The following is a 22447-nucleotide window of genomic DNA, read 5'->3' as shown; positions in this document are numbered from 1 at the left end:
TATAGACCTCCAGAACGCTTACTACCATATCAAAATTTGCAGAAGCCCCAGGAAATTCCTTTGCTTCCAGGTGGGAGCCAGTCATTTCCAGTTCAGAGCCCTACCCTTTGATCTCACCACAGTCCCCAGGGAGTTCACCAAGGTTATGGCAGTCTTAGCGGCTCACCTGAGGCTTTAGGGAATTCAGGTGCTTCCTTACCTAGACAATTGGCTCCTCACTGCTGCTACCAATCATCTTCTTTGCATGGCCAGAGACTCCTTCCTGCATCTTGCAGCCAACCTAGGGATTACCATCAACATCTCCCAAGTCCCGCTTGAATCCGACACAGACCTTGGAATTTATAGGGGCACAGCTAAACACTCTACAATTGAAAGTCTTTCTAACTCGGGACAGGGTCCAGAGCCTACAGGTCCATGCATCCATGATCCTTGGCCCCAGGCTGCCAATGGCAAGTGACGTTCTCAGAGCCCTAGGCTCCATGGCCGCAGCAATCTCAATCCTTCTTTGTGCGCGCCTTCACATGCAGGTGCTTCACTGGACCCTGGCAGTACAATGGTCTTGGCTAATCCTCCCCATGGGCTATCCGAATCGGCAGAGCCTGCAAGATGTCTCTTCTGGTGGCTCGCCGGAAATCTTGGCAGCACGACTCTTCATAGCACCCTCAGCCCAAGCCACAGTGACCATGGACACCTCCCAGCTCAGGTGTGGGGGGGCACTATTTGGGGAGGACTGTCCAAGGCACGTGGTCCCAGACAGAGACCGGATTGCATATCTATGTTCTGGAGATGAGGGCAATGCTTTTAGTGTTGCAAGCCTTTCATGCTCTTCTTCCCCTGGGGATGATTGCAGTTTAGACAGACATGTCTGTTGCCTGATGCATCAACAAACCAGGAGGAACCAGATCTTGCCCTCTCTGTCACGAGGCTGTGAGAGTGTGGGAGTCGGCGATCTCCACCAGTCTGAATCTGATTGCAACGCACATCCTGGGACGCTCCATTTTAGAGGACAGACTTGAGTTGGGCTATTCTAATGCCATACGAGTGGTCTCTGAAACCATCTATAGCGGGGGAGATCTTCCTTGCATGGGGTCAGTCTTGCCGTGATCTCTTCGCATCTCCTTCCAATGCAAGCAAGTTCTTCGCTCTGATCCCCTCATCAGGGGACTCCCAGAGACGCTCTCGTCCATACTTGGCCTCCTGGGTTACTGTATGCTTACCCCCTCCCCCCCCGTTAGCTCTCATTCTGAAGCTTCTTCAGAAAGCTTGCCGACTGGGGTGCAGATTGATCCTTGTTGCTCCGTTCTGGCCTCGTCAGGTGTGGTTCCCCTTCCTCTGGTCGTCTGTTCTAAACTCCTCCTCCTCTGATTCTGGATCCTTGCCCGGATCTCCTCTCTCATCCCTCTGGCATCTGTCAGCCTGACCTGGGTAGCCTCATGCTGACTGCTTGGTTGCTCCAGTTCACCTGATTGCTAGGACTCCCGGTCTGTCATCTTCAGTAAAGGCTATACTGGTGGCATCCCACAAAGCTTCCACTAGGAAGGTTTATCGCAGCAAATGGAAACGTTTCTCTATTTGGGCTTCTCAAAGGAACCTAGATCCCTTTACAGCCCTGGTTCCTGCAGTGTTTGAGTTTTTGTCCACTATTTTCCAATAAGGGGCTAGTTCCTCCACTATAAAAGTGCAGCTGGTGGCCATCTCTAATTTTCATGTGGGCGAAAATATGAATGCTCTGGCCTCTTTGAGACTGTAAAGCTTTTCTGAATGGCACCTTTCTTTTACGTCGTCCGGTTAAGGACTGTATCCCTCCTTGGGACCTTACCCTAGTTCTGCAGGTGCTAGTTGTTCCCCCTTTCGAACCAACAGCGTCAGTAGATATGACATTTTTATCCTGGAAGACCACTTTCTTAGTGGTCATTACTTCGGCCAGGAGAGTTTCTGAGATTCAAGCTTTGTCTGCCATGCCCCCTTACTTGATCTTTCATAAAGACAGGGTCTCGCTCCATACAAACTCTTCCTCTTACCGAAAGTTGTCTGAGTCAAATTAATCAGACTATTAACCTGCCTGTTTTCTTTCCAAATTTTCATAAGGGTGAATACAAACTGTATTTGCTAAAAGTTCATAGCTTCGTTTCTGTTTACGTAGAACTAAGCCCTGTCATTTCTGTTTACGTAGAACTAAGCCCTGTCGTTTCTGTTACGTAGAACTAAGCCCTTTCATAACTTTTCTAGACCCCTTTTGGGCAAAGCCATATCCAAGGTCTCCTTAGCTAGATGGATTACACAAATGTCGCCTCACAGTAAGATGCTGTCCGGTTCGATTCTCAGCTAGAGCGTCTTCTGCGTGGAGACATGCATGAATGGGCGTACCTTCGTTGAAGGTTGTGCGTCAGGCCTGGCAAGCAGGTACGTAAAAATCAACTGCCAATCATTAGCGGACCGGAGTTCCGCTGTGGCGACCCCTAACAGGGAAAAGCCGAAAGACGCAAACAAATACTGCAAGTCTCAGGACAAAGGTCTGTCCCCGCCTGGTCCTGTTAAAGCTCATTCTACCAGATCTATGGCAACTCCTGCTGCTTTTTGGTCTAGGGTTTCACTGGATGAGATCTGTGCAGCAGCAACCTGGGCAAGGTCACATACATTTATTTCTCATTATAAGTTTGATTTTTATCTCTAGAGAGAGCATCCTTTGGCTCTGCGATGCTCAGGAATATCCTTCCATGAGGGCCTCCCAGGAGTTTTTGGTAGCTGGGGACTCTGTCCCACAGGTTGTAGATAGCTTCTTTATCTGAAGTAGTTAACTTATGTATTCACCATTACGTGAGTATTTGTACTTCATTTTCTGCAACCGTCCAGCTCTCCTTCCCCCAAACCTGTCCTAGGTTAGTGATGTTATTGAGTTGCTGATAGTTTGGATAGTGAAGGTAGATGTGAGGGATTGTGGGTAAGGGGAGGAGCTTGGAGCAGATGCTTGGGAAAAGTTGCCGGCTCAGATCCGAATACCCACAGGTTACAAAACATGAAGCATCACTACTCTGATGGAACGTTGTGGTGAGTACATAACTTCTTTTTCTGTTTCATTGTTATCCTTTACCACAAGTCTTACAAACTGTCTTTCTGTAAATAAATAAATAAAAATAAACAAACCCCTGCAGACTTCCTCCTGTGGCCTGCTGAGTCAAGGCAGTGGCACCATATCCCTTTTTCAGAAGATACTTTTTTTTCTGCCTGCTCCTACCATGGATTCTTCAGAGCCACATTTAGTTTGTACCTTGGGGATGGTTCTTAATATAAATGCCTATATATAGGCTGGGTTTAGTAAGGACCGGTATATTGGGGAATGAGTGTTGTAATTTCCTTTGGGATGCAGTGGAGGTTTTTTAAAGTGACTGAATGAAGCACTTTTGTATGGTTTACTCTGACTGCCTGGATATCGGATTTGTTTTTGACAATGCTCATATTAGGACAAAGTTCCTACCTAATTGTAAACCTCAAAATACCTGGATGAGCTACTGCTATCAACACACTGCTTCTGGGGATTGAGTACTTTCTTCTGATTTTGTAACTATGCTGTCATCAAGTACTTCAGTTATTCAGAGCTTGCCAAAACAAAATTTTGTTTAGTCTGCCAGGCTAATAAGCTGATAGCAGGGAGCACTGCTGTACCACATTTAAGTACAGCCAAGTTTCTTGCTGCTTTTAAATACATTGACATTTGAACTGTGGCATGAGAGCTGCTGTGTCCCCCTCTAAAGACAATTTTACCCTTGTACACTTTCCAGGAATGGATACAAGTACTCAAACCACCTTTCAGATTAATATCCAGCACTACAGGATCTATGGATCCAAACCTCTTCTGCAACATCAACCGAATAGTTTGCAGATACTGGCATATTTCACAGAGGATACCACAGCTGTGGGACAGACTTCCCCATTCACATATAAAACAGATTTCACTCCTGTCCATTTTCAAGTGCAGCTTAGCTTTATGGATGAGAAATAGAAAATTTACCCCAGGAGATTTCCTCCTGTACAATAGGGAGTCAATTTTATCAGAACGCAGCCTTGCAAAGTTTTCGGGTAGGAAAAATCATAGTCTATGTAAACATTGTACGTATTTGCTTGTGCATGTTTTTTGAGCTTGTACTGCATTAATATATTGTACTATTGTGTACTTGAAGTACATTTTTATTATTGTTGCTTAATGTTCATCAAAAACATTTTCAGAAGTTTTTTTTTTTATCCAGTTCAGTTATGTTTATCTGAACAGTTTGATTATCCAAACTACCTTAGGTCCCAATTCAGATAATCAACTCTCTACTGTATTAATGGACAGAGTCAGCTCCTAAATTATTTATCCCAAGCATGGGTCCCCTCAAATCATATGTGGTATGATCTTAGTTATGAGATGGTAATGTATAATTATCAACCACCATGGTAAGACCAATTTGTAATAAGAGCACAAAAAGGGAAATTGACTAGGCTTAAAAATAAAATGTCCCACAAGGGCATCTAGCCTACTACTTACTTTGAGCCTATAAAAGCCTTTGCAGAAAATTGTTCCAGCATGCTGGAATACCCATCCTGAAATTGACAGTATAAAGTTTTCCATATGAACAGTGAACACCTTGATGCTGTGGGGCCTAAACCGGTTGTGGTGTACAAAAAGGCACCCAGCTTCGTTTTCAGTTACTGGATTTGAGGTTATCCACCTTAACCAAAGATTTTCATGTAGTAGTAGTAAAGATGTTGTTTACCTGGCACTATGTAGTCCATGTCCTGCATTCTATGTTGGGAAAACCAAAAGAATGCTTGGGCAAAGGGTACACAAACATTATTACGATATCAAGAAAGGGAACGACAGTAATGCTTTAGTTAGACGTATTAAAATGTCCCCCACATCAGTTTATAATGTGTGTGGCTGACCAGGACAGACTCTTACACGGGGGTCTCAGTGATTACCTCAAGTTTCTTGAGTTGAAATAGTTCAAAACGAATGCCCCCAACCCACAGGTTTGAATAAAAATATCTCCACTTTCAGTATGTTAAAGTTAAGCCTGTTATTTCCTATAGTGATTCAATGGGCTTGTACTCCTTTGTCTTGGATTTTTGTATCTGTATATTTAGGTAGGTAAATTTTATCCCTTGGTATGTGCTAATTTAATTAGTGTGTGTGTGTTTTATATTTATATATATATATATATATATATATATATATATATATATATATGTATATGTATATAAAATGTGTGTATTATATATGCCTGCTCAACTTAGTCGATGACTTTTGAGTCCGTCACCAGAGCTGTGGATGAAGGCAAGGTGGTTCACAGTCTACCTTGATCTGGCCAAGGCCTTTGATACCATTACCCATTCAGGAATCCTAGAAAAACTCACTAAGCTGGGCATCAACCCCTATATCACTAGGTGGGTTTCAAACTGGCTCATGGGTAGAACCCACAGTGTGAAAGTAGCTTGACTCAGTCAGACTGCTGACCTAGTCACTAGTGGAGTCCCACAGGGTTTGGTCCTGGGTCTTCTCCTGTTTGGCATCTCCTTTCTCTGAAGTCCAGGCCAACACGAAGGGTCTTTGGCTGACAAAGTTCACAGATGCTTGCAAGTGGGGAGCTATTATCAACGCCCCAAGTGATGATGACATCCTACAGAATGGCCTCACTAAGACCACTGATTGGTGTCAGAACCATGGCCTTAAGCTCAATGCCAAAAAATGCATAGTTATCCCCTTTGGGAAAAACACGGTTTCCATGAATTGCCACACTGATGGTAGTCCACTGAACACAGAAGGCGTTCTAAGAGATCTGGGAAGACAGGTTGATAGTGACCTGTTTTGATCACCACATTACCACTGTGGTCAGAAAGCCCTTTTATGTGATGCATCTCATTACTAAGGGTTTTTCATCCAGAAAAAAAGAGGTCATTGTCTCCCTCTACTCTACTCTTGCCTCATTAGGCCAGTCATAGAGTACAATGCCCCATTTGGCATGTACCTTGCTAGACACCTGCAGCAACTGGAGAGGCCGCAAAAGTACCTCCCAAAGAGGATCCTAGGCCTTAAACACTTGTCCTATATGGACAGACTCAAACTTCAACTATTCTCCGTCTCATATCGCCAACTTGGAGGCAATCTCTGCTTGACTTAAAGCCATGTCTGACCCAGCTCTGTTAGAAATGCTACATCTAAAGAAATCCCTCCACACCACACGCTCCAGAGACCTCAACCTCATTACCACAATCAACCGAATGTGCTGGAGGGACAGTATCATAACTCAGAGACTGCCTATGGTATGGAATAGACTTTCCATATATGTCAAGCAGAGCACCTTGCTGACCCTCTTCATGAGAAATCTTGAGTGGATGGTTAATAGAAAATTCACTCCGGGGATAACTCCAGTGGCTCTACTCAAGAGGCACTGGGAATGAAGGTCAGGTAGCATGATGCCAGGGTAATCCTATGGTCTAGGCTTGTAAAGGTTCCAGGGCCGTTAGCCTAGTACACACCTATAAATGAACATTGGCCGCCATAGCACAATATCCTTAGAGATGGTACCCAATCACATACATACCACACTACACCTATTGAACATTCGGGATACTAAGATTCGATGTAGTGCAGTTTTGGAAAACTGCACTTTTGACATCATTGTCTCGAAATACTGAAATTCTAGATTTAGTGTGTGTGATCGGTTACCTTCAGTTTACCGACAGTCCACTTCCCCTTCATGCATTCACCTGACACTTCAACTTACCGACATTCCCAAACCCGACATTACTTGTACAGTTAGTCAACACTTGGCCATCTACTTGAACTTTGCCCCTTACCCCCCACGGTAGTGTGTTCTCTGAGTTGGTATATTTAGTAAGGGGGGGGTGTAGCCCCTCACATCAGTGGGTTTGTTTTCTTTGGTTAGTTTTTCTGTTGGGATGGCAAGTGTTCACTTACCTTTCAGGGAACATCAGCTTTGAGAATGTCCATGTCGGTAAACTGGGTTTTGGGGAAGTGGACGGTCTCTGTAAACTGAAGGTAACCCATTTCTAATATATATAGGCTGCGCATGACAAATACAATAAGGAAGGCTGCACAGAAAGAGTAAAACTTTATACTCTGTTTGTATTATTAGGTTGGGGTACGAGGAAAAGATATTGTTGTCCTTGGTGTAGAGAAGAAGTCCGTGGCCAAACTTCAGGATGAAAGAACTGTTAGGAAGATTTGCGAACTGGATGACAATGTATGCATGGCTTTTGCAGGTATGGAGAATTTACTTTCACCTTGTATTGCTTGAGAGAAACTGGAAACTATTTTCATATGAAAAAATGGAAACTAACTTCTGCAGTATAGAATGTTTATTCAGAAAGCATTTGGTACATACTTTTGCACTATATTTACAACACACATGCATGATCCTCTTTCTTAATCACCAAAGAAGTTAAACAGATGAAGTACTACTTTTAACCCCTCTTCTTCCCTTTGAATGGCTAGCAGGTCTGTATTAGCATACGCCCATTTTTTGTGGTGAAAGTATTTCTGCCATTTAATTTATCTGTTGTCACAATCAACCTTCCCCATACAGAATGATTTACATTTCGCTGACCATTCATATTTAAGAAAGTTTGTGCTGTACATTCACTCTTGTTTCTTTGCCGTTATTTTTACTAAAGTTGACAGTGTATGGCTACATGGACAAGAATGGTGTTTTCACTTGTGGCCAGGATGTTCTTTATCCATGCAGGCCCAGTACCATATAGAGAGTGTTCCGTTTCCGACTAGTATTAAGTGTTGGATGTTTTGCTTGTCTGCTGTTCAGAATACCCCTCAGCCTTTTCATTGCAAGAAATCTGGGCAAAGTTGACATAATGGGGACAAATTTTAAATATTGCTCTTATAAACTTAGTTGCTAGACTTACAGGATTTGTGTTTAACATGCATTTTCTGAAGATTATAAAGTATGAAAACTAGTTTGTCATTATTTAGTGACTTTAATCCTCTATCATCTCGGTGTGATTTTATCTAAAAAACATCTATTTTATGAAGAACAGACTAGAACTATGAGGCAAAAATCTGGACAGTTGAGAGAGGTATGCTGTTCAGGTGCATCTGTCTTCAGTCTATTTTTGCTTTTGTCTTTGTGTGGTCAATATGTTTGGCCCATCTCTTTGTACAATACAGGCTACTGTTATTTTTGTTGTACTATAGACCTTTTCTCCTTGGGCCTCCTGAAAATGGGCTTTGGTTCAGTAAGTACATCCCTAGCAAAGAAATGATTATGTACTTAGCATATTTCTATGTTTGTAAGTATTGTATGTTCATCGTGCATACAGCTGCAGTCATAACAGATGGGTTCTCCTGCCGTCAGGCGGGTCCTCGGTCGGCCGAATTCCAAAGTCTAGGTCCGGCGTCTGTTGTCGTCGCTTCTTCCCCGACGTCAGTGCGACAGGGGTATAAAGGAACCAGCCAATGCCATTTTCTTCAGTCTTTCTTGCTATGCGGTGCTCGAAGCAGAAGCAGTTCGCAAGTGCCGGTCGGCCAGCTCCTGAAATTACGAAATTTGGATACCGAAGTCTTCTTAAAAGCTAAGTACCCGTTAGAAACTTTTCTTGCCTCAGACCGATGTCAGACAAAGTTAATAATTGTATTTCTTGTGGGAAGCAAATACCGCATAAGGATTTCCATTCCCTCTGTATACCTTGTTTAGGCCCAGACCACGACGTTTCGGTCTGTCGCTTTTGTGCTACCTTCAACAAACGCACTATTAAGCGTCGGGCGGAGTTCACCCAGCATTATTTTGGGAAAGCATTAACTATACTATGTCGTCGGATACTCCGACTCCGGTTTTGTCTAAAAAAGCAAAGACAAGGACTGACACGAGGCCCGCGGCCTCTACCGACACCACACCACGCCAAAGCAGACTACACGTGGTCCGGTTCTCAGTGAGGCGCCTATGCAGCCCCTGATTACCGACTGCACTCCTTTGACGGTGTTTCCTGTGCCCAAGGTCACAGGCTCCTCTGCCCACACCCCGACTACAGATACCGAAGCCACTCTTGGCGTTGAAACTCAGAATGTGGACAGGTCCACATCCACTCAAGGTGTCTTCAGACCTTCCTCCTCTTTCTCCATCAAGGCTTTCACAAAGTCTAAAGCAACCATACACTCTAAGAGACCAGCTACACAGGGCCCATCTCTAGGCCCAATGCCTAAGAAACAGATGCTTAAAATGGCTGAGGATTTAATTATTCTAATCAGAGGTTCTCAGCCCCCACCGGACAAAAGGCCCAGAGTGGAGGAAGATTCCCCCTCCTCTGATCAGGGCTCCATTATTTCAGAGCACTCTGATGATGAGGAACATTCTTACTCCCCTTTTGAAGACTCTGATGCGGAGGAGTCCATCCCTTCTCTATCCCCCCCTGAGGATTTCTCATTTGGGGAAACTTTGCATACCTTGAGGGAACACTTCCACTGGGAAGGCCAGGATTATTCAGATTCCAAGAAAAGGCTCAGGGAATTTCTCTTGTTACCTCAACATAGACCTCTGGCTATACCTCCTGTCTTGGACATCCTAGATGATGTTTACTCGGTGGCCTGCCTTAACCCAGACTCTCTACCTCCAGCTCCAGTTAAGCCTGACAGGTACTACAGGGTTCCTGACTCTCACCAATTTCTTTACAAAAGCCATGCTGCTGACCCAGAAACCAACTCACAGGGCCCCAAGGGAGTTAAGGCCTCCATTGCCAAAAATCCATTACCTTCCAAGAGAGATTCCAGATCCTTAGAAAGGTGGGGGGAAAAGGTATATACCTCGGCTACCTTATCCATGAGGGCCTTTAAACTGTCAGTTTCATATGCTAAAATACCAACAGTTTTTGTTATCACAATTGAAGAGTAAAATGTCACAACCTGAACAACCAGACTTGAAGGAGTTGCAGGATTTGATGCATAGTGCAGAACAAGTGGGTAAGCATACCTTACGATGTGGTTTTGATGCTCTAGAGGCCTCATGTAGAGCTGCTGTTACAGGATCAGTCATACGTAGGCATGCCTGGCTCAAGGAACAAGCCTTGCCTGATCATGTCAAAGCTAAATTACTAGACGCCCCTCTTCAAAAGGATGTATTATTTGGTGCTAATGCTGAGGAGGTATTAAGGAAAATGGAGGAAAAGGCTAAATCAATGCAAACTGTGAGAATTTCTACAGGTTCAACCCACACGTTTTAGTAGAAATTGGCCTTCCAAAAACTGGTCCTTTCCTGCCACAGACAGATCCCAAAGAGGCAGATACAGGCGCTCTAGGGGCAGAGGACAATCCCAAGGATCGTATAGAGGCAGACAATGGTAAGCTCCTACACAAAGAGGTGGTGAGGACAACTCGCAATCCTTCAGAAAGCAAGCCCAATGACTTTCCCCTTCGCATGCCAACCAGGTTTCAAATGGCAGCCCCCTTAGGAGGAAAGCTGGCATTATTTTCAAAAAATTGGCATGTCACAAAAGACAAATGGATCCTGGACATTATAAACAGAGGCTACAAATTCCATTTTCACACCCTTCCAAAAATGAGAGACATGCCAAACCTGCCACACAATCAAAGGGCAGAGGCACAAAAACAAATTTCAGATCTCATAAACATGAAAGCTATTCAAGAGGTACCCACGCACGAATAAGGTCAAGGTTTTTATTCCAGGCTATTTCTGGTGCCAAGGAAGGGAAAAGATTGGAGACCTATCTTGGATCTATCCATCCTAAACACGTTTCTACTCGTACCAAAATTCAAGATGCTCACTCTACAGCAACTTCTTCCCATGCTGGGCAAGGGGTCTTGGCTGGTAACATTGGACCTCAAGGAGGCTTACCTGCATGTCCCAATCAGACAAAATTGCAGAAGGTACCTCAGATTTCTTGCAGGTTCAACCCATTATCAATTCTCTGCATTGCCCTTTGGCTTATCTACTGCGCCCAGAGTATTCACGAAATGCCTGGCATCAGTAATTGCCTACTGCAGACTTCAAGGGATACAAATATACCCTATTTGGACGACTGCCTGATCCAAGCGGACAGCAAGCATATTCTTCTGAAACATCTGGCTTATGTAATAATGTTATTGAAATCTCTGGGATACACAGTCAACAAAAAGAAATCAAGGCTAATACCCTCTCGGAAGATAATTTTCCTGGGTGCCAATTTGGACACAAACACCCAGATGGCTTACCTCACGCCAGAGAAGCAGGGGCAGCTAATACAGTACTTCAGAACACTAGCAAATTGCACCAGGCTGACTGCAAGGAAAATCCTGCAGGCTCTGGGATTCATGGCATCTTGCATCTTACTAATCCCATGTGCAAAGCTGCATATGAGGAAACTACAATGGTACCAAAAAAACATATGGTCTCAACACAGCCACAGTTTGGAAACGATAATACCACTAATTCCATGTCTGCAAAACGAATTTCTGTGGTGGGCTCAAGCATGTCAAACAAACATAGGTCTTCCATTCAGCAAGCCTCAAGCAAATCAAGTCATCACAACAGACGCCTCGGACTACGCCTGGGGGGCGCACATGACAGATCGGTGCATTCAGAGCAAATGGTCCCAAAAAGACAAGCACCTTCACATCAATCAAAAAGAAATGCTAGCAGTAATAAATGCTATTATAGCTTTCAAGGACCTTCTACAACCAGGCCAATTATTGATAAGAACGGACAACACCACAGTTATGTGGTACATAAACAGGGAGGAACACATTCTTACCCCCTATGCAGACTGGCCATGTCACTTTGGAACGTGGCCATGAACTTACAAATGGAACTAGAAGCGCAGTACACTTGCCAGGCAAGGAAAACACGCTGGCAGACAACCTAAGCAGGAATATGACAGATCCACACGAATGGAGATTGCATCCAAAAGTTTTTACAAAAATAATCCAAGAATGGGGAAGGCCAGACATAGATCTCTTTGCCTCCCACAAGAATCACCAATTGACAACATTCTGCTCAAGGATCTTCCATCCAAAGGCCTGGAGAGTGGACGATCTTTCTTTCAGTTGGACATCTATGACAGTTTATGCCCTCCCTCCTCTTCCTCATTGCTGCCCAAAGTTCTATTAAAGACCAAAGCAGACAGACCAAAGATGATTCTCATTGCTCCGGACTGGCCAAGGCAACACTGGTACCCACTCCTGAGGAGCCCGACGCATTCCCCACCATGGACCATGCCTCTTCTTCTGACTCAGCACAGTTTCAAAACTCTTCACAGCCAGCTAAAAACACTCGATCTAGCCGCATGGAAGATTCCTTAGCATCTCAACAGGCCCTACTCTCCAAGGAGGTGCAGGATGTCATTTTGGTGGCCAGAAGGCCATCAACTAGGAAAGCTTACTCCACAAAGTGGAAACGTTTTTGTGTCTGGAATGAGAAAAAGGGCCAGGATCCTGGAAAACTGAATTTACCTCAAATACTACAATATTTGGCTGAACTGTTAAGCAATGGACTTTCTTTCTCCTCCATCAAAATACATGCCTCAGCCATTTCTGCAGAATACAACACTGATTCACCTTTATTCTCTCACGCTCTCTTAAGACAGTTCCTCAGAGGGGCTAAGAATTTAAGGCCTCCAAGGAAACAACCAATACCTGCTTGGGATCTTAATTTCATCCTGGAAAAATTGACCGTGCCTCCCTTTGAGCCAGCTGCCTCATCAGATTTGCAATATTTGTCCTGGAAAACAGCTTTCCTTCTAGCTATCACCTCGGCTCGTAGATTTTCAGAACTACAGGCTCTCATGGCTGTCCAACCTTTTATCATCTTCCATCAGGACAGAGTTTCCTTACGAACCAATCCGTCCTTTATGCCTAAAGTGGTATCCAGGGTAGCTTTAAATCAGGCCATACATTTACCTACTTTTTATACTAATCCTCAAAACAAAGAGGAGAGATTACTACATTCCTTGGACTTCCACAGACAGCTGCGTTGTTATTTGGACAGAACAAAGCCTTTCAGGAAATCAGAACAGCTCCTTGTGGCCTATGCTATAGGAGCTCAAGAGAAGCCAATTTCCAAACAGACAATCTCAAAATGGATAGCCCACTGCATACACTTCTGCTATTCCTTTCATGGCAAAACTGTTCCTACAGGCATTAGAACTCATTCCACCAGGGCCACAGCCACCTCTGCAGCCTTCCTCAGAGGAGTTCCTACCAAGGATATTTTGGCAGCAGCCACTTCTGTGCATACCTTCTCCAAGCACTACAACCTACTATTATACTCCAAGTCTAGAGCAGGCTTTGCCACGGCAGTCTTGCAGGGCATTTTGGCTCCTCCTAGTTCCAACTAGTGCCTACCACCCCTTTCTTAGCTTTGAGATTCTACCCATCTGTTATGACTGCAGCTGTATGCACGATGAACATAGTACAGTTTTGTACCTACCATAAATGTAGATGTTCGAGTGCTAATACAGCTGCAGTCCAGGTTTCCCTCCCTCCTTCCCCTCTTGAGACAGGCCTGTAGGCTAGCACATCCTCATACCACCTGATTGGGGTTTTCATTTATGATTTATTTGCTTGCAACTACTGTATTTTGATTATATTGCACTGCATTATCACACAAAGTTACTATTGCCTTCCTTCTGGGGGCACCTGACATCTGGGGCAAGAAAAACTGAAGAAAATTGCGTCTGCTGGTTCCTTTATACCCCTGTCGCACTGACGTCAGGGAAGAAGCGACTACAACTGACGCCGGACCTAGACTTTGGAATTCGGCTGACCGAGGACACTCCTGACGGCAGGAGAAACCCATCTGTTATGACTGCAGCTGTATTAGCACTCGAACATCTACATTTATGGTAGGTACAAAACTGTACTTTGTGGAAACTTTTCTTGCCTCAGACCGATGTCAGACAAAGTTAATAATTGCATTTCATGTGGGAAGCAAATACCGCATAAGGATTTCCATTCCCTCTGTATTCCTTGTTTAGGCCCAGACCACGACGTCTCGGTCTGTCGTTTTTGTGCTACATTCAACAAACGCATCATTAAGCATCGGGCGGAGTTCGCCCAGCATTATTTTGTCAAAAAATTTAACTATATTATGTCGTCGGATACTCCGACTCCAGTTTTGTCTAAAAAGAGCAAAGATAAGGACCGACACACGAGGTCCGTGGCCTCTACCGACACCACGCCAAAGCCGACTACAGGTGGTCCGGTTCTCAGCGAGGCGCCTACACAGCTCCTGACTACCGACGACACTTCATTGGCGGTGTCTTCTGTGCCTGAGGTCGCAGGCTCCTCGGCCCACACCCCGACTACAGATACCGAAGCCACTCTTGGTGGTGAATCTCAAAATGTGGACAGGTCTGCCTCCTCTCAAGGTGTCTTCAGACCTTCCTCTTCTTTTTCCATCAAGGCTTTCACTAAGTCTAAAGCAGCCATGCATTCTAAGAGACGAGCTACACAGGGCCCATCTCCAGGCCCCATGCCTAAAAAACAGATGCTTAAAATGGCTGAGGACACTCTGATGAACAGGAACATTCTTACTCCCCTTTTGAAGATTCTGATGCAGAGGAGTCCATTCCCTCTGTACCCCCCCCCCCAGAGGATTACTCATTTGGGGAAACCTTGCATACCTTGAGGGAACACTTCCACTGGGAAGGCCAAGAGTACTCAGATTCCAAGAAAAGGCTTAGGGAATTTCTCTTGCTACCTCAGCACAGGCCTCTGGCTATACCTCCTGTCTCGGACATACTAGATGATGTGTACTCTGAGGCCTGCCTTAACCCGGATTCTTTACCTCCAGCCCCAGTCAAGCCTGACAGGTACTGCCGGGTTCCTGACTCGCACCAATTTCTATACAAAAGCCATGCTGCTGACCCAGAAACTATCTCACAGGGCCCCAAGGGAATTAAGGCCTCCACTGCTAAAAATCCATTACCTTCCGAGAGAGATTCCAGATCCTTAGAAAGGTGGGGGAAAAAAGGTATATACCTCTGCCACCTTAACCATGAGGGCATTAAACTGCCAGTTCCATATGCTAAAGTACCAACAGTTTCTGTTATCACAATTGAGAAGTAAAATGTCACAACCTGAACAACCAGACTTGAAGGAGCTGCAGGATTTGATGCATAGTGCAGAACAAGTGGGTAAACATACCTTGCAATGTGGTTTTGATGCTCTAGAGGCCTCATGTAGAGTTGCTGTTACAGGATCAGTCATACGTAGATATGCCTGGCTCAAGGAACAAACCTTACCAGATCATGTCAAAGCTAAATTACTAGATGCCCCTCTACAAAAGGATGTATTTGGTGCTAATGCTGAGGAGGTATTAAAGAAAATGGAGGAAAAGGCTAAATCAATGCAAACAGTGAAAGATTTTGTACAGGTACAACCCCCACGTTTCAGTAGAAATTGGCCCTTTCCAGCCACGGACAGACCTCAAAGAGGTAGATGCAGGCGCCCGAGGGGCAGAGGGCAATCCCAAGGATCGTTTAGAGGCAGACAATGGCAAACTCGTACACAAAGAGGTGGTGAGGATAGTTGGCAGCAATTCAGAAAGCAAGCCCAATGACTTTCCCCTTTGCATGCCAAGCAAGGCTCAAATGGCAGCACCCTTAGGCGGAAAACTGGCATTATTTTCAAAAAATTGGCATATTGTCACAAAAGACAAATGGATCCTGGACATTATAAACAGAGGCTACAGATTCCATTTTCATACCCTTCCAAAAATGAGAGGCATGCCAAATCTGCCACACAATCAAAGGGCAGAGGCACAAAGACAAAAGACAAATTTCAGATCTCATAGACATGAAAGCTATTCAAGAGGTGCCTACTCACGAACAAGGTCAAGGTTTTTATTTCAGACTATTCCTGGTGCCAAGGAAGGGAAAAGATTGGAGACCTATTTTGGACCTATCCATCCTAAATACATTTTTACTCGTACCAAAATTCAAGATGCTCACTTTACAGCAGCTTCTTCCCATGCTGGGCAAGGAGTCTTGGCTGGTAACATTGGACCTCAAGGAGGCATACCTGCATGGGCAAGGAGTCTTGGCTGGTAACATTGGACCTCAAGGAGGCATACCTGCATGTCCCAATCAGACAAAATTGCAGAAGATACCTCAGATTTCTTGCAGGATCAACCCATTATCAATTCTCTGCATTGCCCTTTGGCTTATCTACTGCGCCCAGAGTATTCACGAAATGCCTGGCATCAGTAATTGCCTACTGCAGACTTCAAGGGATACAAATATACCCTTATTTGGATGACTGCCTGATCCAAGCGGACAGCAAGCACATACTTCTGAAACATCTGGCTTATGTAATAATGTTGTTGAATTCTCTGGGATACACTGTCATCAAAAAGAAATCAAGGCTAATACCCTCTCGGAAAATAATTTTTCTGGGTGCCAACTTGGACACAAACACCCAGAGGGCCTACCTCATGCCAGAGTAGCAGGGGCAACTAACTCAATACTTCAGAACACTAGCAAATTTCACCAGGCTGACTGCAAGGAAAATCCTGCAGGCTCTGGGATTCATGGCATCTTGCATCTTACTAATCCCATGTGCAAAGCTGCATATGAGGAAACTTCAATGGTACCTGAAAAACCTATGGTCTCAACACAGCCACAGTTTGGAAACAATAATACCACTAATTCCATGTCTTCAAAAGGAATTTCTGTGGTGGGCTCAAGCATGCCAAACAAACACAGATCTCCCATTCAGCAAGCCTCAAGCAAATCAAGTCATCACAACAGATGCCTCGGACTACGCCTGGGGGGGTGCACATGACAGATCGGTGCATTCAGGGCAATTGGTCCCAAAAAGAAAAGCACCTTCACATCAATCAAAAGGAAATGCTAGCAGTAATAAATGCTATTATAGCTTTCAAAGACCTTCTGCATCCAGGTCAACTATTGATAAGGACAGACAACACCACAGTAATGTGGTACATAAACAAACAGGGAGGAACCCATTCATACCCCCTATGCAGGCTGGCCATGTCACTTTGGAACATGGCACTGGACTTACAAATCGAACTTCAAGAACAGTACTTGCCAGGCAAGGAAAACACGCTGGCAGACAACCTAAGCAGAAATATGACAGATCCACACGAATGGAAGTTGCATCCTCAAGTTTTTACAGAGATAACTCAAGCATGGGGAAGGCCAGACATAGATCTCTTTGCCTCCCACAAAAATCACCAATTGACAAAATTCTGCTCAAGGATTTTTCATCCAAAGGCCTGGAGAGTGGACGTTCTCTCTTTCAGTTGGACAACAGTGACAGTTTATGCCTTCCCACCTCTTCCTCTGCTGCCCAAAGTTCTATTAAAAACCAGAGCAGACAGACCAAAGATGATTCTCATTGCTCCAGACTGGCCAAGACAACACTGGTACCCACTCCTGAGGAGCCTGACTCATTCCCCACCATGGACCCTGCCTCTAATGCCTCTTCTGACTCGGCACAGCTTAAAAACTCTTCACAGTCAGCTGAAAACACTCAATCTAGCCGCATAGAAGATTCCTTAACATCACAACAGACCCTACCCTCCAAGGAGGTGCAGGATGTCATTTTGGAGGCCAGAAGGCCGTCTACTAGAAAAGCTTACTCCGCAAAATGGAAACGGTTTTGTGCCTGGAATGAGAAAAAAGGCCAGAATCCTGGAAAACTGAATTTACCTCAAATATTACAGTATCTAGCTGAGCTGCTAAGCAGTGGACTTTCATTCTCCTCCATCAAAATCCATGCCTCGGCCATTTCTGCAGAATACAACACTGATCCACCTTTATTCTCTCACCCCCTCTTAAGACAGTTCCTCAGCGGGGCTAAGAATCTAAAACCCCCAAGGAAACGACCAATACCTGCTTGGGATCTCAATTTCATTCTAGAAAAGCTGACCTTGCCTCCTTTTGAGCCAGCTGCATCAACAGATTTGCAGTATTTGTCCTGGAAAACAGCTTTCCTTCTGGCTATTACCTCAGCTCGTAGGGTATCGGAACCACAAGCTCTCATGGCTGTGCAGCCTTTTATCATCTTCCATCAGGACAGAGTTTCCTTACGAATCAAGCTGTCCTTTATGCCAGAAGTGGTATCCAGGGTAGCTTTGAATCGGGCTATACACTTACCTACCTTTTATCCTAATCCTCAAAACAAAGGGGAGAGATTACTACATTCCTTGGACATCCACAGACAACTGCGTTATTATTTGGACAGAACAAAGCCTTTCAGAAAATCAGAACAGCTCTTTGTGTCCTATGCTATAGGAGCTCAAGGGAAGCCAATTTCCAAACAGACAATCTCAAAATGGATAGCCCACCGCATACGCTTTTGTTATTCTTTTCATGGCAAAACTGTACCTACAGGCATCAGATCTCACTCCACAAGGGCCACGGCTACCTCTGCAGCTTTCCTCAGAGGAGTTCCTACCAAAGATATTTTGGAAGCAGCCACTTGGAGTTCTGTGCATACCTTCTCCAAGCACTACCACCTTCCATTATACTCCAAATCTAGAGCAGGCTTTGCCACTGCAGTCTTGCAGGGCATTCTGGCTCCTTCTTCTAGTTCCACCTAGTGCCTACCACCCCTTTCTTAGCTTTGGGATTCTACCCATCTGTTATGACTGCAGATGTATGCACAATGAACATAGTACAGTTTTGTACCTACCATAAATGTAGATGTTAGAGTGCTAATACAGCTGCAGTCCAGGTTTCCCTCCCTCCTTCCCCTCTTGGGACAGGCCTATTGGCTAACACCTCCTCATACAACCTGATTGGGGTATTCATTCATGGTGTATTTGCTTGCACTACTGTATTTTGATTATATGGCATTGCTTTATTACACAAATTTATGTATTGCCTTCCTTCTGGGGGCACCTGACATCTGGGGCAAGAAAAACTGAAGAAAATGGCGTCTGCTGGTTCTTTTATACCCGTCGCACTGACGTCGGGGAAGAAGTGACAACAACAGACGCCGGACCTAGACTTTGGAATTCGGCCGACTGAGGACCCGCCTGACGGCAGAAGAACCCATGTGTTATGACTGCAGCTGTATTAGCACTCAAACATCTACATTTATGGTAGGTACAAAACTGTACTTTCCTTCTTCAGGAACTAGTCCTACTGTGTTGTGGGCATTAGGACTACTTAACCAATACATCTTTTCTTCAGTTGTGTACTGCCAGGCACCCTCAACCCTTCCCATCCTGCATTTCTGTGTTCTCAGACTCTCTAGTGTTTCTGTAAAAGCCTAGATGGGATTGGATTTTTTCTGGGGATTTATTTTTCCCTTTAACCTATTAATGTCTGCAGTTTCCATTCTGGTCCACATCAATAAAAAGTGCTTCTAGCTGGCCATTAGAAACTTATATTTTGTAGCAAATGCTGTCAGGCTGTACCAAGCAGTTAATTGGTACACATTTTTTTCCTAAATTAAACCTTTAATTATTGATTACCATGGAGTCTAAAGGGCTAGGTCAGACGAGTTGAGCAACCACCATCTCTTCTGATAAACCGAAGAACTACATGCATGTCTACTGCCACTTTTCTTGCACATTTCATGTGAATCTGATGATTTTTGTAGGAGACAGGGTTGTAGTTTCCATGCAAAAGGAATGTTTTTGCCATTATCATTTAATGCAGAGGCATAGCTAGGGTGGTAGGGGAGGGCAGACTAGTTCACAGGGAGTTGGGGAGCATGATCGGCAGATGCCGATTGTATGATGGTGCGGTAATGGCATTCAGAAATGAATGCCCATGCTCGGTTTGTGATCACAACTGAACTTAGTCTGCAGTATTTTAACTTTGGCAATCAGTTTTGTGCAGTTTCAGAGCAGATGTGGGTGTTGAGCATACCTATCAACTGTCCCTGGTTTTCGGGGACGTCCCCGCTTTTTGACTCTTATTTAGCTCTGTCCCTCTTACACTGATGCCTTTTGGACAAAAGGTGGTAAGTTATTTAATAAATAATGGCAGTAATTAAGAGTTAGACTTTTTTTACTTCAGGAAATTTATATCAATTCACATTATCTTATTTTGTTAATGCCTCAAGTTAATAGAACTAATATTTTAAGTGTCCCCTGATTGACCCTGACTTTTTCTGGCTTTGTCCTTGATTCTGTAGAGATTTATCCCTGATTGGTTGAGAGCTCTGGTAGAGTTTTCTTTGTTTGCTCAGTTAGCTAGATGACTTCAGCTATTTCTGCACAAATAATGGTAAGTAAATGCAATACATTGTTATTAACAAATAAACATATATATATGTTGTGGCAGGACATATTATGTGCAGTTTGTTTTTTTTGTAGAGTTTGATCCTTTACAGGCTGGATCAATTGTTTTTTGGTCTGTCTGGCTTTTGTTCTTGTAGAACCTGGGACTGTAATTTTGAAAGTATAAGGCTTGCTGTTTAAGATCATTGGATTTTGCATTTAGTGTTGATATGTGGGAGATGTGTCCCTAGATAGAGTTTTATTTTGAGTGAGTTACGCAGATGTGATTTATTTTTTTTTGTATATATTTTGTTGACCGGGTAAATGAAGTGAGCATTCCAGCATCCTTAGGCAGAACGTAGACCAGGGGAAAATCTGGACATTTTAGTGTAGTCAGCCAAGCAAGCGTGTCAGGGGAAATTGGAGAAAAAATGTACTATTAAGACCAAACTCATTCAGCGGTGGGGAAAATGTGCAAACTCTTCAGACTAGCAAAAATCAGGAATGAATCCCAAACCCTGGTACTCTGAAGCAGAGACATTGCCACCATTCATTTATTCCCCGATACCTGCTTTAACCTAGTCATTGTCAAAGGGGAGTCAGAGCCTACCTAGCAAGCAGTTGGTTAAAGTCGGAGAACCAATTCTAGACAGGATGCTAGTCCATCCCAGGATATATACATGCTTAAAATGCTGACCTACGAGTAATTTTAAAGCTAGTATTTTCACCTACAAGATTGTCTTTGGGATGTTGGAGGAACCCAGAGCATCTAGCAAAAATGCAGCGGGACCCAGCAAGAGAATATGCAGATTCCAGACAGAGGCACCACTTACTGTGAATCTAACATATGGGAATCATTAGCTGTGTGGCAACAATATTAACCTCTGCATAACTGTGTTCTGTTAGTTGATATGTTGCCTTTGTTTTTTGTTGGCCATGGAATGCCTGGTTAGAATGGTCTCCGAAATAGCTTTCTATATTGTACTTTTCCTGCTACATCTGTTAGTAGTGCCATAATTCCATACTTGGGGAGTTTGCATGAAAAAAAAGTGGTCACTATTTGTCTTGGGCTTTATGCATAACCGCTGATGTGCTTCTCATGTTGAGATGCAGTGTGGTCCATGGTTGTATGTAACTGCATACAAGCACTAAAATGCATTTAAATAAACAAATATTCACATTCTTTAAGAAAAATGCTTTTTACTAAACTTAGGAGTACTGTGATTTACAACTGACTGAACAATGAGCAGATTTTTGAATAAAACAAGGGCAGCCTGTCATCAGCGTTGGAATAGAGAGAGTACACATTCAAACCACTGGAGCAGACATACTGGATGTGGTACTTGCAAACATGGGTGTGTGTTACACCCCCCCCCCCCCCATCATGTCCTTGGTAATGCGGTTGTATCACAAAGTCTTACATTTTGACAAACTGTCACTTTAACTAGAATGCAATTTGTCGTTTCTGCTCCTCTGGAGGGTGCACTGTCTGTTCCAGGGTGTTTGTTTTAGTAAAGTTCAGGGAGGGTAGTGTCCACAATGACAAATACGTTTGTTATCTGCACAAATCCAGTACTGATGTGACAGGCTGCCCTTGTTTTATTCCATTCTTTGTCTTTCTTGATTTCCACATTTCTCTGCTTTATACAAATTCTCTGTTGCTCAAGTTTTTTGTGGTAAAAGGTTTTTTTTCCTATGGAGATGTCAAACAATTGCTTAGCAGTGATCTTTCTAAACTCCTGCATATTATCCAAATGCTCCATTTTCTCTTTAGCACAAAGCACCTCTTCTTCTTCTGTGAAATTCATCTAGTTTTGCAATACTAGCCTTTTGTCAACCCTCTGAGTAGATCTCGTTACTTCTTAACCATCTCTCTCTTTCTTTTATAAAAAAAAAACAATTTCATTTTATCCATTATGTATAACTTCAGAAGAAATTATCTGCCCCAATATCTCTGAAATAATTTCCACTACCCATTTCTTAAATTTCTCTCAACAGATAGGTGGTAAAATGTCAGTGTCTTGTTTTTACTTCAGTGCCTTACATTTTTGTCTTGGTTGTTACTGGTGCATGATCTGAAATAGGTACTGGATGTTAGCTTTATCGATTAAATGCACATGACTTTGAAATATAATGTCTGTCTCCTCAAACACAATTATTGTATCTTGGCATAATATGTAAATTCCCCGAGTTCCTACAACTGAATTTGTCTTCCTTACCAAATATTTTCATACACTTCTGAAATTTAT

At 43.7% G+C, this 22447-nt stretch overlaps 1 protein-coding gene across 1 annotated transcript in view; it reads left to right on the top strand.

Moving 5' to 3' along the window:
- The window catches only part of PSMA7 (proteasome 20S subunit alpha 7), a 480192-nt gene that overhangs the window by 64819 nt on the left and 392926 nt on the right, over nucleotides 1–22447 (top strand). Inside the window, exon 2 of the mRNA XM_044090359.1 lies at nucleotides 7137–7263. Coding sequence (XP_043946294.1) covers nucleotides 7137–7263 — 127 coding nt within the window. The remainder of the gene's footprint in view (nucleotides 1–7136; nucleotides 7264–22447) is intronic.

The sequence above is a fragment of the Protopterus annectens genome, chromosome 12.part0 (assembly GCF_019279795.1).
Source record: "Protopterus annectens isolate FY-2018-M chromosome 12.part0, PAN1.0, whole genome shotgun sequence".
NCBI lineage: Eukaryota > Metazoa > Chordata > Ceratodontiformes > Protopteridae > Protopterus > Protopterus annectens.
This window is presented reverse-complemented; position numbering and strand designations above follow the sequence as displayed.